At 41.2% G+C, this 18,682-nt stretch overlaps 2 protein-coding genes across 2 annotated transcripts in view; one reads left to right on the top strand and one right to left on the bottom strand.

The window, feature by feature from the left end:
- KCNH1 (potassium voltage-gated channel subfamily H member 1) overlaps positions 1-18,682 on the top strand; it is a 332,954-nt gene that overhangs the window by 165,599 nt on the left and 148,673 nt on the right. The window lies entirely within an intron of this gene.
- On the bottom strand, positions 17,607-17,836 carry LOC116148675 (small nuclear ribonucleoprotein G-like). Its single transcript, XM_064477005.1, is given in 2 exon segments — positions 17,607-17,659; positions 17,662-17,836. Coding segments are annotated over 2 exon segments (228 nt in total).

Raw genomic sequence — 18,682 nt, 5'->3', positions numbered from 1 at the left:
TTGCTTTTTGCACTTCTGAGTACACTGCCCCCCACATACCTGCAAAGGCAGGTGTGCACACAGGGCCTGCACCTACTTGAAGCAAGGAAGAGGAACCATAGCAAAAGCAATACAGAGTCCAGATATCTCAGTAAACATTCTTGTCTCAGAAAATCATGGCAGGGCTCTTGTCTGACTTCCCACTCCACTGGAGCCTGCAGGAGCCCCAGATAGGGGACTGGGGTGTCATCATCACGTGTCTGGGAGAGAACAGTGATCTCCTTGGCCACCCATGCAGGGTACCACAGAGTGAGATGGAGACAGTCCCTAAAGTGGATCCCTTCTAATCGCTTGCCTCCTGATGTGATATTAGCAGCTCAGCCAGAATGGGTAATTATTTGTCTACGGTTTAAAAGATTTTTAGCCAGACATTCCATGATCTTCTTTCCTGCCCTATTTCGTGTTCAGTTCATGTAGCTTCATCTCCTCTTCCCAGAGGAGAGGATTTCCACTTCTCTTTTCTGCTGAAGGAAGCACAACTTGGTTGGCATTTTGCTCATAATGGCCCTTTGCTGGCTTGGACACCAACCCCCTCTGTCCTCTCCATCACTGTGGTCAAGTTGCCTTTGAGTCATCTGGCTGTTAGTCCCTGTGGTTCTGGCTCAGCCAGAGCTCATTTCGATCCGATGGTGATGGTACAAACCCCAGGGCCATGGAAGGTTCTTCCTGAAGAAGACCATTGCATTGAAAGATGTGGACTGGTTATGGGCAAGGGTTTGCTCGCCAAGACCAAAAATGCTTGTTTAGAAATGCTTCAGGGGAGGGTATGGCTCAGTGGTAGAGCTTGTGCTTAGCATGCACAAGGTCCTGGTTTCAATTCCCAGTACCTTCATTAAAACTAACTAACTAACTAAATAAATAAACCTAATTATTTCCCCACCCCAGCACCCCACCAAAAAAACCAGAATCAAATAAAGAAACGAATGGGACCTAATTAAACTTATTTTTTTTTAAAAACGAAATGCTTCAGGGACATGCTCTCAGGGGGATCCTATGCTACTCCTGTTTGTTTGATGGAAGAACCCAGGAGAAGCTGGGATTTTATTACTGTGCTGTTATCCACAACCCCTCCGTGGAGTGATAGGAATAGGAAAGCAAAGCCTGGCTTCTTCCTTTTTTTTTTTCTTCTTTTCGTCTTCTGTTCCTGTTCTTTCCTCCTCCCTACTTCGCTGCTTCATCATCCCCTGCCGTTCTTCCTTCTTATCTTCTTTCTTTGTGTATCAGCATGAATTCTCCTGGAGAAAGCTGGACTTGACCCTGGGATGCTGGACACAGGAACCCATAATGTTTCCCTAGCAGGTTGCTAGGCAGGTTCAACGAAGCTTTCTGGAAAAGGCAGGTTGCTAGGCAGGTTCAACGAAGCTTTCTGGAAAAGGCATTCAATTTTAGCCATAGATCCTTGATTGATAGGTCAGATAAACTCAGTTCCTCAGAGATTTAACTGAGGTTCTGGGGTCCAGGACCCTATTCTTTCCTTATTCTATCTGTTCACTGGCCAAATTCTGCTTCTCAGCCAGTCTATCTAAAGTGGAGACAGAAAAATGAAAGGAGAAAAAACCTTCAGTCTTTTTGAGGGGGCAGACTGAGCTTACGTCTGTCATAGTTTAGGGCTTTGAAGGCAGCTGCCTGCAGCCTGCTTACTGGTTAGGCTTGCTCTAGGGCTTCTGGTTTTGTTTGTTTGTTTTTTAAGGGCTTCCGTTTTTGGTGGCAGCAGTTTGTTTGGTAACATTTTAAAAAGATCTCATACATTGATGACATCAACTCCGTCAGTTACCTGGGGTGGTTGAGGCCAAGATCTTAGAATTCAGGACTGGGGAAACTAGTTCTAGACTTTGTCATTTAATCACTTTGGACTTTAATTTCTGTATGTAAAATGAGGGAGCACAGTCCTATCTGAACTAAGGCCCAGGAATGGGGAGGATTCACTGAGATTCTTGGTATAAATGCTCACATTAAGTTTCTTCTCACACACGCTGCTCATGATAAGCAGTACCAGTACCAGCTGTTGACATCCTGCATCACCCAGGATCTCTGCTGGCTGTCTGCAGTATTACAGTAGGATTGCCTGTCTGGTGATCTATGTTAATCTCAGTTGCACGATGTGGTTTGGGGTGTGTGTGTGTGTGTGTGCGCCTAAGCCTGCATGTGATTTGGCTCTGTTGGGAAAATGAAGGGCAAGAGATGGTACTGCTAAGTTAGAACAACATGAGAACCAAGGAGGAATATGAACCAGGAAATAAGGGGCCCCTGCCCTTCTCCCCTTTCAGCAGCCTCCTCTAAAGAGCCTTTTTCTTTGATTTGGGCCGTTTCTCTTCTCTGATACCATTGCTACCCTGTCTTCTACTCTCAACTTTTATTCCTTTCCTATGTTTGGTGGTCCTGATGTCTTTGATTCCAGACCGCTGTTGGTAGTGGGTGTGTGGTGAGATAATTATGAGCCTGAAAGGCCTTCTACTGCGTCCTGCATGCAGCTGAGATATGGTCCCTCATCTCTCATCTTCCTTCCCCACCTAAACACAGTATCAGCTTCTAATGCCTTGTTAGGGATGTATTATTAGAGGACTTCATGTTTCATAAAGGGGTAACACAGAGGTCCTGTGTAGTCCATTTCAACCCTGAGATGCTGTAAGTGTCCTGTGGATCACCCTGCCACTCCTCGTTGTGGTTGAAGCAGTGACAGCAGGCAGCATACATCTATGATACTGAACTAACCTTTACCAATTACTGTGCCAGGCATGTGTGAAGATGTGAGGATGAATAAAGCACAGACCTTTTCATTAAGGAGCTCAGACTCCAGTGGGATGATAGATAAACCCAGTGTTACAGATACTCACTACTAGATATAAAATAGATAAACAACAAGTTTCTACTGTATAGCACGAAGAACTATATTCAATATCTTGTAGTAACCTATAATGAAAAAGAACATGAAAATGAATATATGTATGTATGTGTATGACTGAAACTTTATGCTGTACACCAGAAGTTGACACAACACTGTAAACTGACTTCACTTCAGTAAAGCAAACAAACAAAAATACAGTGTGGTTGATCGGGCCAAGATTGAGTAACAAGGCTGGATTTACCCTCTTTCCTGGAAACAAAATAAAGCAAAAAAACAAAACAAAACAAAAAACCATATGAAACAGTACTTTTCAAGATACTAGACATCAAGCAATGAAGGACAGTGATCCTTGAGAGGATCCTTGACAGGAAATAAATGTGGTTAACCCTGTGATTCTCCCAGCTTACTGCCTTGGGAGAATTTCCAGGCTGTGGGAGCAGGAAGGGGAAGCTCAGGTAGAGGTAGGGTCTGAGGAGGTGAGCTGAGAGTCTGGGGCAGGCCAAGAACAGAGTATCAAACAGGAGAGGGCTGCACAGAGAGAGAACTCTGGAGATGCGCAAAGTGCCTCCTGTGAGTCTTCAGTAGGCCATTAATTAGTGCACGTGAATGATGAAACTACTCAAGACTAGGGAAAGGACTACCCGAAAGGACAAAGAAGATAGTGCTTGGAGCTCACACAGGGCTGAGAACAGTGACTATTCCCACCAGCGAGACTGAATTCCTAGGCATTGGGTTGAATTCTCAGGGGGGTCTTTCCTCAGTAGTGGGGAGTAATTAGCTTTAGACTAAACACTGCTCTGGTCCAACCTAGCGCATCTCAAAAGCAGGACTTGTAAGAATCAAACTATTTCTGTGTAACTAATTTGTGTCTCAGAACAAATCTCAAGAATATGTATAGGAATACAAAAATATCCAGTGCCCCCAAACCTCAAATTTACAAAATTTTGACATTCAATATAAAATTACCAGTTACACAAAGAAGGAAGAAAATACAATGCATCATGAGGCAAAAAATCAATTAATCGAAACTGACCCAGAACTGATACAGATGTTAGAATTGGTAGACAAAGACATTACATTAGTTATTCTAACTATAGTCTGTAAGTTACAAAAGTTAGAGACATGAAAGGGTTTTTTGTTTTTTGTTTTGTTTTGTTTTGTTTTTTTGTTTTTGATCCATATCAAGCTTCTAGTTGAGAAATACAATGTCTGAGGTTAAAAAAAATGCACTGGATAGGATTAATGGCAGAAGAAGATGCTGGACACTGCAGAAGAGAAGATTGATGAACTTTAAGGCATGGCAATGAAAGTATCCAAAGTGAAACTCAGAAAAGAACTTTAAAAAGTGAGCAGAGCATCCGTGAGCTATGGCACAACTTCAGGGGGCTAATATACACATAACTGGAGTCCTTGAAACAGAGGAGGGGACAGAAGCAATATTTGAAGAAATAATGGCTGAAATATTTCCAAACTTCAGATGAAAACTATGAATTCACAGAGCCAAGAAGCCAGGAAACTCCCTGTACAAGAAATGTGGAGGAAAACAACCTACACCAAGGCACAGAATAATCAAATTGCTCAAAATCAGTGATAAAAGGAAAATCTTAAGAGCAACCAGAGAGAAAAACATGTTGCATACCACGAAACAAAGACAACAGATTTCTCACTGGAAAAGATGCAAATAGAAGATAGTGGAGCATCATCTTTAAAGTATTGAAAGGGCGGGAGGGAGGAAGGAAGCAAGCCCTACCAGCCTAGAGTTCTATATCCAGCAAAAATGTCTTTCAAAAATAAATATGAAATGAAGACATTTAAGACATACACAATCTGAAAAAAATTACTACCAGTTGACCAGCACTGTAAAAAATGTGAATAGAAGTCCTTCAGACAAAAATGAAAATGGTACTGGTTGGAAATATGGGTTTACATTAAGGGATGAAGAACACCAGAAATAGGCATCTCCTCAGGCAGGAAGTGTGCCTGGCAGAGGGCACTGCATTTGCAAAAGCAGTGAGCCTGGTTTGCAGTTGAGTTCCAGGCATCAGGGAATGACAAGTGTGACTGAGGGTCGAGAGCAGGGGCTTATGATGAGAGTGTGTTCTTGACTTCAGTCTTGGTCTGTGCTCAGTAGTGCCTCCCAAAGGCAAATAGAAAATGGTGTTGGCTTCAGATACTTAGTTAAGCTGAGACATTGCCCTTCAGAAGTTTCAGTAATTGCCTGGGACTGAGGAGGTGAACTTGTGTCCTGAGCTGGTCCTGGAGGAGTGAGGCTCACTGGCACTAGGCCAGGGACCGACCTCTTCTCCTCTGCCTGGGGTCTCCTCTAGATGGGATGAAACCTCAGGGAGTGACCCTGAGGTTGAGGAGAGAACAGTCCAGGGTCTTTCTGGCCTAGATTTGAGGGCCCACTTCCAAGGCTCCTGAGGTTGTGAGCCCTCAGGCAAAGACACTTAAATCTCCCTGAATTTTAGATTCTTCATCTATATGATAGAGCTGGGAAGAACTTGTCTACCTACCTTGGGCCTCCTGAGGCTCGTACAGTGGTAGGTGCGGGAGTGCTTTGTGAACCCCCAGATGCTCTGCAGACACTAATTGTTCCTCTGGGGAAGAGGAGTCCTGTCAAGTAGCTTTTGAGAAAGAGGCTGCCTTTGCTGTAAATACCATATTGTTGGATATGATGCTGTTGAAGCTTGAAGATGGCCAGGCATGATCCTTGCCGGGTATTGGAGTGAGACTTGTTGAAGACTCTGTCCTATTCTAAGAGTAATGGCCCTGGCTCTAGGCATGCATGTGCCTATGGGTGCAACAATTTCTCTGTCCTCTTTGCTGCTCCCCATTTTATTTTTCTGTCCATAACTGTCCCTAGATCTGACATAGCCATCTAAGGGCACGACTTAGGGTTGTTAGTGGCTGCAGAACTAAAGAGGCTGTTGGATCATTATGTCCAGAAATGGGCTGGGATGAAGAGGTTTGCATCAGACCAGATCCAACTCAGGCCTTTGGTTTAACCATCTCTATTTAATCCTTTGGTGAACCTTGTCCACCAGTCATTCATCAGTGCCATACATTTCTCTTCAATCTCGTTCATTTTAGGTTCTGAACTCAGTTCTGTTTCCTTTTCCTGAATAGCCCAACTTCTACTAAACTTGCTTGGAATTGATGAAACTGGGCTGGCCGAGACAGAATATGAGTTTGTGTTGCTCTTGCTTAATACATTACAAAGCTCTTCTCCTGGCCTTTTTTCATACTCTCAACACACTGGGAAGTAGGTGGTGTAATTAATGTGCACTTGAAGACAGGCTGGCTGGAATGAAGAGAGATTAAGCAGCTTGCTCAAGGTTGCATAGCTAGTAAGTGATGGACTCAGGACTCAGTCCTAGCTTTGGATTCTAGAATCCCAGTGTCATTCATAACAGGACACCTTGTGCCTCATCCACGAGGAAGGCCTACAGCTGCTAGAACGTGTGCTTTGTGTTGTTCTTGTGCCTAGAGTGGGTTTGGACGGAAACGCCTTCATCCCCAGATCTGATCTGGTCTTTCTGGTGATCGAGCACCAACATGCAGGATTCAGGCTGACTAGGCTGGCCTCCCACATGTCAGCCAAAAAAGAGCTTTCCTCTGTCGGAAGCAAATCCCTGATGGCATCCTTTGTGTTCATTAGCACAAATGCACTGCTCTGTGGCGCCTCCCAGCTTACCGCCTGTGACTGAATTCATTTACATTTATTTCTCTGAAAAGACCTAGACTCTTACTGAAAGTTTCTCTAAATGCCCCTCCCCCCACCTTCATACCTAGTGCTTGTTTCTGGTCTACTGGATTTGTAATTTAGGAAGAAAATGAGGTGACTTTATTTTTTAGGGCAGGATTTACTCCTTTAACCCCCATCACCGCTCCTGGAGCTTGTTACTCATTCCCGCTAAATACTGGTGGCTGCCTGCCTCGCAGTCTTTTTCACAGTTTCTGTGTTTTACTGGGTATTAATGACTCCATTTTGCAGAGTGATAATGTGGTGATGCTTTTTCTTTTCAGGGCTGAAATCTTTAGAGGTTCTGCCTGATGTGACTCCTAATTAGGATGGAGTTTAGATACAAGCATCGATTTCTTTTTTCCAAAGAGAAACACCTCAGCAATCTTCCTGCAAGCACATTCAGCCTGAAATGGGAATGATTTCCCCTCCTACTCCTCATCCTCCTTCTGTTTGTGTTTTCTTCCCTGTCTTGGGCTGCTCACAAGTACACCAAAAGCTTCTCTGACTCATAACAAAGGAGTCAGCAAGTTCCTCTTCTAACCCTGAATTTTTCATGCTTTTGAGTAACGGGGCAGCCAATGGGTTTGCCATGTGAGCCTGTTCTGGCTCTGCAAGTCCAGGTCTCAGCACTCAAGATTCTTGGGAGCAATTTTTGATCTTGCCATCTGGGGAACGAGGTCAGGTGTGTTCATAAGGGGTAGGGTCAGATGATTCCTTCCAGAGCTAGCTTTCCCTGAACCTCTCCTGAGGACTTCTTCTTCAATAGGAATTTAACTTCTTTCTCTCTTATTCACATGGGAATGGACTTTGCCCAATCGCTATTTTGTAAGAATATTGCTTAATTGCTTGATATGTGTGCCAATGACTAAATATAGCCAGGAAAACCACCTCTTTTGGGCACTGCTTCTTAACAGTGTCTGAAGGAGTTCTTTTAGCTGGAGATTCCATAAAGTCCAAAGATGCCAACATATATAAGTAACTGAATACAGTATTAAATTTATGTACCAGATTATAATTCAGGAACAGAATTAAGTGACTTCATTATTTATGCATTTTATTAATTTTCATGTATTTGTATGTTTGGTTTATATTGTCAATAACAAGAGGAAAGGGATTGTTCATTCATTACCACCTGTGTCCCAGGCAGTCTCTTACTGGGAATTCAGTGATGAGCAAGACAAACAAGGTCCCTGCCATCTGGTAGTGAAAGAAAATTAAATAAGTAGTAACGAGAGGGAGATCAAGATGGCAGAGTAAAAGGACAAAGAACTTACCTCCTCCCGTGAACACATCAAAAATGCATCTACATGTGGAATAATTCTCACTGAAAAATTAATGGGGACTGGAACTTTTCCACTTAACACTTTTGTACATTTTTGTACAACCAAGGCTGTAAGAAGGATCCACACAGAGATGGATATAGAAGATATGTTGTGTGTGTGTGTATATATATCCATACAATGGAATATTACTCAGCCACAAAAAAGAATGAAATGTCACCATTTGCAACAACATGTTTGAACCTGTAGAGAATTATGCTAAGTGAAATAAGTCAGAGAAAGACAGCTACTGTATATTATCATTCATATGTGGAATCTAAAAAATAAAATAAATGTATATATAACAAACCAGAAACAGACTCACAGATAAAGAGAACAAACTAGTAGTTACCAATGAGAGAAGATAGGGGCAAGATAGGGGTATGGGATTAAGAGATACAAACTACTATGTATAAAATAGGTAAGCAACAAGGATATATTGCAGCATAGAGAAATATGGCCACTCTTTGTAATGACTTTAAATGGAGTGTAATCTATAAAAAAAAAAAATTGAATCACTCTGTTGTGTACCTGGAACTAACAAGTCCTGTAAATGAACTATACTTCAATGGAAATAAACAAATACGTAAATACATAAGTAGTAACTATTCCCATTAGTGGGCTTGCAGTGGGTACACAGGCTCTAAACATCTTGTATATGTTCCTCAGAAGGTAACATAGCAATAAGCACCTTGAAGTTGTCCAGTTATTTGCAGAAGAAATGAATAATGTGTGTGGAATGATGCAGTGAGAAAATGGGCATAGATTGGGGGAGGAACTCTTGGGTGGTGATGAGGTCCCCTCATTGTCAGTGCTGTTGCCAGTGAAGCTGGTGGGTCTTGATGGAGGTGTGGAAAATGGGGTATCTGGTGTCCTGCTTAGCTGAAGACTTCGATGGCCACTGCAGCTCCTTCATACCCCCATGGAGCTGGGCCGCGGAGCTGCTTTCGTGGTTGATTTATGTACTGATGAGACTCTCTGCGAGGCCTCACTCAGTGTCCTGCTTCTGATTCTGCAGCCCCAGCTCCTGCCCTCCCTCATGCCCCTTCCCATGCCCCGTTCTCTCTTCTTCTCATGCAAATGAGTAGATCAATTACACCTCTAATTAGGGATGACATAACATAACTAAGAAAGCACCTTTCTGCCTCTAATAGCAAGTAGCACGTCCTGCAGGTCGTTTATCTTGACTCGCAAGTTGTGGAAATCAAGCTTAGTGGTACTAGCCATTTTTCCCCTAAAGTTCAGGGGGGAAGGTGCATCCTAAATTGACTTAGAATTTCCCTCAGGAAAGAGGAATCCCCCAGTGATTCGGCAACTGTTCAACTCAGGCTGAGAGCTCGGGGTTAAGTGCTGGGGAAGGAGGGATGGAGAGGACGAGCTGGTGCACTTAATCCATTTTGAGTTGATTTTTACTGTGACCCTCTGGAGGCAGAGCAAATTGTGCCTGCATTTGGCCAGGCACTTAGAGGGGTGTAATGATGCTAAGTTACAGTAAGGGCACTGAAGGGTTTCAAGAGAAAGCTAGATGTCCTTCGCATGGAGCCGGGGACTTTGTGCTCCCTGTGGCCTTAATGCTCCTTGAAATTGCACTGATTTTCTTCTTTTGTTTGTGGACATTAAGTGCTGCTGCATTTCATGCCTCTCCAGAGAAGCCCGTAAAATCACAGGGCCCACAGAGATGGGGGAGCCTAAGGGAACCTCTTTGGTTGTGGGGAGAAGAGCAATGAGGAGATGTCAGTTTTCCCCATGGGCCCCGTTACCCCTGGCTATCCCAGTACAATTTTAGGGGATGGAATAGATGGTCCATCCCCATCTGTGGCGGAGTGAGGAATTGAATCTTAGGGAATTGGGAAAAACCCGTTTTAGGCAAGAATAGGTTTAGGATAGCGGGGAGGGAAGGATAGATGAGGAGTTCAGTTTTGTACTTGTTAAATTTGAGATTCCAAACAGTTGTTTCCAGGGTTCTTCGATCTACCAATCTATGTGTCTGTCAGTGCATAAACATCTTTCGTATAGATATTCAGTATGTTTTAAACAGCAGTTCAGTTTTCTTTGCTGTTCTTAAAACATTTCTTAAAAAATTATCTTCATTATTCAGCTACTGTTTTTCTTACATTGAAATTTTAAAACCAGTTAAACTGTCCTAAAAACTCGTGGGAGTTTGCTTAATGTTTTAATAATTTGAGTCTTATCATAATGTTTTATTTCCCCATTTATTCAAGAATTTAAGCAAATTTCTTGTGATACAGATTTGGTAATTTTTTCCATAAATGTTCTCCCCATTTTTATGAGATTTATTCCTAGATGTTTTATACTGTTTATTTGTAGTGTGAATGTCTCTTTTTTTAACTTACTAAATTTGCTAATTGATATTGCTTCTCGAAATAATGTCATTTATTTTTGTATATAGATTTTATATCCAGCAACCTTCCTGAACCCTTCTATTAGTTCTAGCATCTTCTGATGATTTTCCTGGACTTTCTCTGTAGATATATATGTATATATAATCTACATGTACAGTTTTAACTCTTATTTTCTAATCATTATTGCTCTGTGTTCTTACTGAATTTTTAGGACATTCAGTATACTGTTCAATGGTAGTAGTCATATTAGGTTTTATTCCTTTGTTCCTGATTTTAAAGGTAAAGCTTTTTAGGTTTTACTGTTGAGAATAATGTTGACTCTAGGCTTTGGATAGATGCCCTTTATAGGTTAAAGCAGTGCTTTTCTCATCTTAAGAGTAATTCATGGTAAGTTTTAGTGAATGCTGATTCTGTATCTCTTGAGAATAATACATATTTCAGTCTATTAATGTGGTGAATTACATTGACAGGTGTTTGTTCCGCTTCCTTCCTTCATTCACTCCCTTCTTCCTCCCTCTCCTCCTTCTCTCTTTCTCCTTATCTCAGGTAGAGAGAGTTGAGTTACTCAAACTCCCAGAGTATGGAGTACTCACAGCCTTGATACGTCAAGGTCCTCTTTTGATTATTATTATTTTTCCCCTTTAACCCCCATTTTACCTTCTACGTGTGTATCTAGATATGTGTGTCCTTGAGAAGCACATAGCAGAGATTGTGTGTATGTTGGGGTGTGTTTATCTGTTTAATTTACATGAAAGGTATTGTGCTATAAATGTCATGGTTTCTTTTTGTTTTATTCAACACTGTGGTCTTTGGCAGTATATCTATGCTGCTATATATAAATATATGGAAATTTTTTTAATTAATTAAAAACTTACAGTAATGTGATATAAATCTATTGTTCCTGATATAATTCTGCAGAGATGCGGTGCTACACAAAACTGCATTTTACTTATCTAGTCCCCTAGTGATGGACTTAGGTTACCTCCCATGGTTTGATACCACAAGCAGTGCTGTGGTGAATATCCTTGTTTGTGTTTCCATAGGATCTTTGGGAGAGTTTTTCTGGAGTACGTATAGATGGAAGTGTGGCGTGTTTGCTAGGTTATCTAATATTGACCAGTTCTTACATTTCTGTGATAAATCCTATTTGGTCATTCAGTTAGGACGCTTTCAGCTATAAGTAAAAATTTCTAACTCCAATTGGCTTAAACACTGGGAAAGTTTATCATTTCACATTATAAGATGCCCTAACATAGAGCTTCTGCAACACCGTTTAATTCCATGGCTCAATGGCAATATCAGGTTCCTTCCATCTTTCTGCTTTGTCGTCTTCCACATCGGCATCACCCTCTGCCAAAATTCCAGGGTTCACATGCGAGGTACTACAGTGCCCAGCGGAAATAGAAGACAACTTTTTTCCTTTGACACCTTTTAAAAGAGAAGAAATTTTCCCCTGGAGCGTCCACCTCCACCCTCAGCGGACTTTCTTTTGTGCCTCATTGGCTACAATCGTATTACATGCTGAAGCCTAGCCCACCCTCCAGCCAGGGGAGTAAAACCATTGCAGGTGATTTAGAGGAGTGACTCTTACACCTGGCTGCACATGAGAATCACCTGGAAGCTTTAAAAAAAAATGAATCAGAAGCTATCAATTCTGCTTATCTGAATGATATTTACTACTATTTTATCTAAACTTTTTACTACTACCTCAGTGTTTTTTGTGGTTGCTGGTCTATATGAATTTTTAAAATTCTTTGATTTTAATCTTTTATGATCACAAATCTCTTTATGATTATATACCATCTGCTGTATCTGGAGTGATTTCTCCTTAACCATTTCATATATTATTTTTTTCTTCCCTTTTCTTTGCATGCCTTTGAACCAGTGGCATGTTCCTTTCATGCCAAAAGACAGGGGTGCAAAAGGGAAATCCCAGCTATGCAAGCACATTTCAAGCCTTTGTTCATGGTAAATGTTCTAGTATATTACTTTTCAAATAAAGTCACATGGTCAAGTACAAAGAGAAGGAGTAGACAACTTCATTACCCCATCATAAGGCCATTGTAGAGGTGCGGATAATAATACTGCGCAGGAGAATGAAGGAATAAGACCAATGATTCCCAAAATGTTCATGCCATTTTGCACACCTACCAGCAATGTGTGAGGGTTGAAGTCTTTGATTTTAGCCATCCTAGTGGGTATCTCATTGTGATTTTAAATTACATTCCCTTGATGACTAAGTAAATTGAGCATCTTTTCATGTGCTTTTTTTGGCCATTGATAGATCTCTTGTGAAGTGTCTGTCCAAATCTTTTGCCTGTTTAAAAAATTGAACTGACTTTTTATTACTGAGTTGTATGAGTTCTTTATATATCCTGGATGCAAATTCTTTATCAGCCACATTATCCTAATCTGTGGCTAGAACAGTTTGGGAATCAGTTTGACAGTTTTTTATTAAGTTAAGCATACACTTACCATAATACTCAGTGTTTCCACGTATATGCATTTACCAAAGAGCATTGAAAACAGATGTTCACATAGAAACTTGTACATTAAAGTTCACAACAACCCAAATCAGGAAAATATCAAATGTTCATAAGCAGATGAATGGATAAAGAAATAGTAATATATTCATATTCGTATGGGGTAATACTATCAATGATAAAAAAGCAATAAACTGGAGGTACACATGACAACAGGGCTGAATATGAAATATATTAGGTTGTGTTTGTTTAAAAGCCAAAGTAGTGCACACTGTGTAATTTACTTTATATGAAATAATAGAAAAGACAAAACTATCTTATAATGACCTAAAGCAGATCAGTAGTTGCCAGGGGCTGGGCACCAGGGCATAGATAAAGATGCACAAGGGAACTTTTGGAGATAAAAATGTTCTCCATCTTGATTGTGCTGGTGGTTTCATTTGTCAAAACTCATCAAACCATAAACTTCAAATGGGAACATTTTGTCACATGTAAATGATACCTCAATAACGTTTTTTTTTTTTTAAATCAGCATTTAGTTGCTTTTCAGTCTATCTCTGGCACACAAGCCGTACGGCAGGCTGAAGCAGAGCGCCTGCAGGTGCTTCATTCCATTCTTGATAGTGTCCAGGTTTTACATGAAATTTTTGTACAAGTATACATATGTGTAATATACACACATATGTATATATGCTTTATTGAAATAAAACTCACCATAGAGTTCACACATTTAAAGCATACAATTAAATGGTGTTTAGACTGTTCACTGAGTTGTGAAACCACCACTATTATTAATTTTAGAACATCTTCATAACCCCAAAAAGAAATCCTATACCCATTTACAGTCACTTCCTATTTCATCCCACATCTTTTAGCCCTAATTAGATTAATAGGGCTACTACTAACCCACTTCCCCCCTCTCTCTCCCTCCCTCCCTCCCTCTCCCCCTTTCCCTCTGCCTATTCTGGACATTTTATATGAATTAAGCCATACAAAATATAGCTTTTCTGACTGGTTTATTTCACTTAGAATACTGTTTTCAAAGTTCATCCATGTTGTAGCATGTATCGGTACTTCATTTCTTTTTATTGCTGACTAATATTCCGTTGTATGGATATACCACATCTTATTTATCCTTTCATCGGTTGATGGACATATAAGCAGTTTACGTTTTATCTGGACATTATGAATCATGCTGCTATGAGCACTCATGGACAAGTTTTTGAGTAGACATATGTTTCCAGTTCTTTGGGATATAAACCTAGGAGTGGAATTGATGGGTCATAGGATAACCCTGTGGTTAACAGTCTGAGAACCTGCCACGCTGTTTCCCACTTGCACCATTTTGCATTCCTTCCAGCAGTTTGCACTGTCTCCACATCACCAGCACTTGCCTTTTGATTATCACCATTCCAGTGGTGTAAAGTGGTATCTCACTGTGGTTTTGATTTGCATTTCCCTGATGATTAATGATGTTGAACAGCTCTTCTTGTGTTTATTGATCACTGGCTTATCTTTTTTGGGAGAAATGTCTACTCAGTTCCTTTTCCTGTTTTGTAACTAAGTTGTCATTTTTTATTATTGAGTTGTAAGAGTTCTTTATATATTATGGATATAAATCCCTTATCAGATATGTGATTCAGATATTTTCTTCCATTCTGTGGGTTGTGTTTTCATTTGCTTGATGGCATTTTTTTGTAGCACAAAAGTTTTAGTTTTCATATAATCTGATTTTTTTTTACTTATACATTAGGTGTCATAATTAAGAAGTCTTTGCCTAATCCAAGGTCATGAAGATATACCCAAGGTCATGATATTTTTTTTCTAAGAGTTTAATGGTTTTCACTCTTATTGTTAGGTCTGTGATCCATTTGAGTAATTTTTGATTATGGTATGAGGAAGGGGTCCAGCTTCATTCTTTTCTATGTGACTATCCAGTGGTCCCAGCACCATTTGTTGAAAAAAGGCTCTTCTTTCCTTATTGAATTTTATTGGTATATATGCATTTTAAAAAATGAAATATGGGCTTTAAGATACTTATTTGAATCATATTTAGCACCTGTCAGCTGCCTGAGAGGGAGAGTAATAGTAAAGATCAAAATAGGCCTTCCCTCCTCTTACTTGATTGTGCTTTGCCCCCCAGACTAAATTTCAAAATAAAAAGTATCTAAAGGGATTGAGGGAAATAAGAGAGGTGCCTTGTTCCACTTTGAGGAACAGAGATTCTGAGCTGTGTCCTTCCCACTCTGGGAAACGTGACAAGGGCAGAGAGAGCTGGGGAGGGACCAGCAGGGCAGCCCCCACATGTCACTTCCATCCCATCTGGATGGCATGGGACTGCTTTGCAAAGCCTTTCTTTATTTCACAAAATGCATTCATTAGCAAGAGAAACAGCATTTATGAGTTGCAAGGCTTAGCTGTGGCCTTGTGTGTACACTGTGAACATTGAGGCATCAAATGAACAATTTCTGTTGAATAAAAGGCTGCCTTTTTCTCTAAAACCTTGTTCCTGCTTCCCTAGAACTGAAGGTCAATTTGTATGCTGCATAATGTTCTGGAAAGATGATCAACTCTGAGTCTGAGTGAGTTGTTAACAGATTTAGGTCTGGATTTGACACTGTTTCTGTGCTTAAAAACTGCATGACTGTGGGCAAGTTATCTAAACTCTTTGAGCTCCATTTCAGATACAAAATGGAATAATGATAAGCTACCTTGTAGTAGTATTGTGAGGATAAATTAATGAGCTGTCATATGAAAATACTTGGTCCAGACCTGGCACATACAGCTCTGCAGTGGGAGAGCATGTGCCCGGGACCCTGCTGGGTAGAGAGCATAACTCAGGGGATGCACTGATAGGCTCACCAGGTAACTCAGATCAGGCCTCTCTGCCCCTTGGCAGATCTGAAATTAGAATTTCATTTTTTGGAAGCTCTCCATGGATTCAAAGAAGTTCTCTTGGCCATCCCTTACTTTCATGGGAAATTGGTATTGCTGGCTGCTTCCTTTGTGAACCTTCCAACCTAGGTCATCACAGCCTAACTCAACACGCATGCCCTGAAAGTCCCTTCTCCTACCTTCCATTAGCATTTCGTTTTCTTGCCAGACAGCCCCTGTTGGCTCTAGGGAATCTGAGTAGAGGAAGGAGACACTCCTGTCGGGTTATATGTTTTAGAGGTTCAGCCAGTCGGCAGTGAGCTGAGGCCTCCCCAAGCTGGGATAATGACCTCTCCTCTGTGTTCCCTGAGTGCTTCTTTAATGTCGCCCTTCCCACAAGAGGAGGGACTAGGTCTTACTCCTATTTGTATGCCAAACACCTAGCACAGTATACCTATGACATAAGTGGATGCTCATGGATGGATGTTTAGGTAAAGCATGATGGAATGCTCACTAGCCCTGTCTCTTAACTATTGAAAATATCCCAGCAAACCTTCTTGATCTAGGCTCAGATCTCTGGGTGGTACATGTTGGTTTCACCCAAAGGCCTGGCCTCATGCATAAATAAAGTAGCCATCCATTCTCATGGTGTGATTTGTGGAGTGCTGGGAAGGCCTCAGACCTTCATTTATTCCTTTTTAAAAAATTGAAGTACAGTTGATTTACAATGTTTTGTTAGTTTCAGGTGTACAACGTAGTGATCCAATATTTTTATAGATTATATGTCATTCAAAGTTATTATCATATTGGTTATAGTCCCTGTTCTGTACATTACATCCTCGTATCTTACTTATTTTATACCTAGTAGCTGGAACCTTGGGTCAGGTCAAAATGAATAAGGAGGGCAGCCTTTTCAAGAGAAATTGCAAAGGTAGGCTAGGGGTGATTCCAAGGCATTTTTAGCATCAGCTAAGAGTCTGTTCTTTGAGTTAGCATTTCCTCTCCTTGAGGTTGTCATAATACTAAAGCCAGGGCTAAAGACAGTTGTTCAGTTCCCTCTACCTATATGTGTACAGGCTGATAGGAGGTACAACTTAGACCGTGATGGACTGGCACCAGGTCAGTGATACACTCAGTTGTCTCTGGTTATGACTGGTGTTCAGCCACCATTTGTCAGTCTGGTCTCCAGGCCTCCCAGACGTAAGCTCTGCCGTCGTCCTTCTCATTCTGCAATGGTTGTGGATGGTCTAGCCCCATTTCCTTTTCATTGATCTTGACCAGACTGAAATCCAGCCATGATCATTTCCCTCTCCTCTTGGACTAGATGAATTAGCTGAGCCTTGATTCCCTCATTTGTAAGTTGAGGGGCAGCTCCTCCTATTTTTGTTGTTCTGTGAAATGAAGTAAAAATTCTCTCAGTATGACTTGATAATAAATGGAGATTGGGAGGAGAGTCAATTGTTTTATTATATAGAATCAGGTTTGTGGATTTCAAGTTAATAATGTGGATTCCAAATTTAATTGCTCTTTTCTTCCGGTTATTGATCGTTTGCTAAATTTTTCCTATATCACATAGAATCATATAAATGAGTCACACATTTCTGGAATAATGTGATTTTTTAAAATTGAAGTATAGTCAGTTTACAATGTTGTGTCAGTTTCTAGTGCACAGCACAATGTTTCAATCATACATGTACCTTTTCATATTCTTTTTCTGGAATAATGTGATTTTTCATCCTTGGTTATTTTACCAAGAATATAAAACACATTAGACCACTAAATAAGACCTCTGGTCTCATTGTTTTTGACTATTACAAAAGTTTATTTAACAAAAAGTTCAATAAGAAAATGTACATGACCCAGTTTTCATTGTCGTAAAATGTGGGGAGGGGACACGTGGAAGCAGCTGATCTCTCTGGTGAACACAGCCGTTGTTCATACTCGATCCAAGTCTTCTAACATGATGTTACCATTTCCTCACGTTACCACATTCCAGCGTTGTTCTGTTGCCCACTAGCTGCCATCTCCACACACCCAGCTACCACAAGATTCAGGAAGGGATCAAATTCCTGCAATATTCCTTGGACATATCTGCTTCCATTTAATTTCAGTGATAACTTCTTGTCCATAAATATCTTCAATTCGAGAGGGTGAGCTTTGCTCATGATGGCTGCTCAGTGAGCTGTGGACTCATTTTTGAACTAGATCAACCCCTTTAGTGTTAGGGATATTAAAATGATACGGACTCAGACTCATCTATCACCAGGAGGAAGAATGGAAATGCTAGATGAAGGATTCACAAGAGGCAAAAGAGAATTGAACTGACTTTAACCAGGATGATTTGGGTCTGTCAGCAGAATTTAGACAGGGTATTGGTCAGAAAGACAGGAATAACAAACAGTGGATCCATCTGGCAAAAGAGATGTGAGCCAGGATGGTAGCAAAACCTGAGAATCTCCCCAAAATTGTGTCTCTCTGACATGGGGCTAGGGACAGTTGTAGCTTTATGAGCTCTTAAAGGTAAATGCTTCTCTGGTTAATTCTCAGTGAGGCTGAGTCTGGGCTCTGGGGGGTTCCCTAGTGCCCTTGCCCACCCAGGAGCCCTTGGTCCCCCTGTTGTCCTGTAGGACAGAGTCCCCGGGAGATTTGAGATCTCGTGGAAAATTCCTGACACTTGTGAGCTCCGCGGGCTTGGTCTCTCATGGCGAGCTCTCGTCCTTCCTACCTGTCACCTGTGTTGGTGGCCAGGCCTCTAGGGAGCAGTCCTGCTGGGAAGGGCTTTGCTATGTCCCAAATGTGTGCCTCCTTCCAAACCTGGCCTTTTGTTATTTTGTGCCTGTTATGCTCCATACACAGGGCTAGGGCCTTTGAGACACGGTCTTTTTTAAAGCCACAGAGGCCCTGCCAGCTAGGTGTTATCTCTGTGTGCCAGAAAAGGAAACCGAGACTCAGAAGGGAACAGAAGTTCGTGTGGTCAGTCAGTGGCAGAGCTGCGGGTTGGATCTCGCTGT

This window comes from Camelus dromedarius, chromosome 21 (genome assembly GCF_036321535.1).
Source record: "Camelus dromedarius isolate mCamDro1 chromosome 21, mCamDro1.pat, whole genome shotgun sequence".
NCBI classification, from domain to species: domain Eukaryota; kingdom Metazoa; phylum Chordata; class Mammalia; order Artiodactyla; family Camelidae; genus Camelus; species Camelus dromedarius.
The sequence above is the reverse complement of the archived record's forward strand: the minus strand, read 5'-3'. Positions and strand labels throughout refer to the sequence as shown.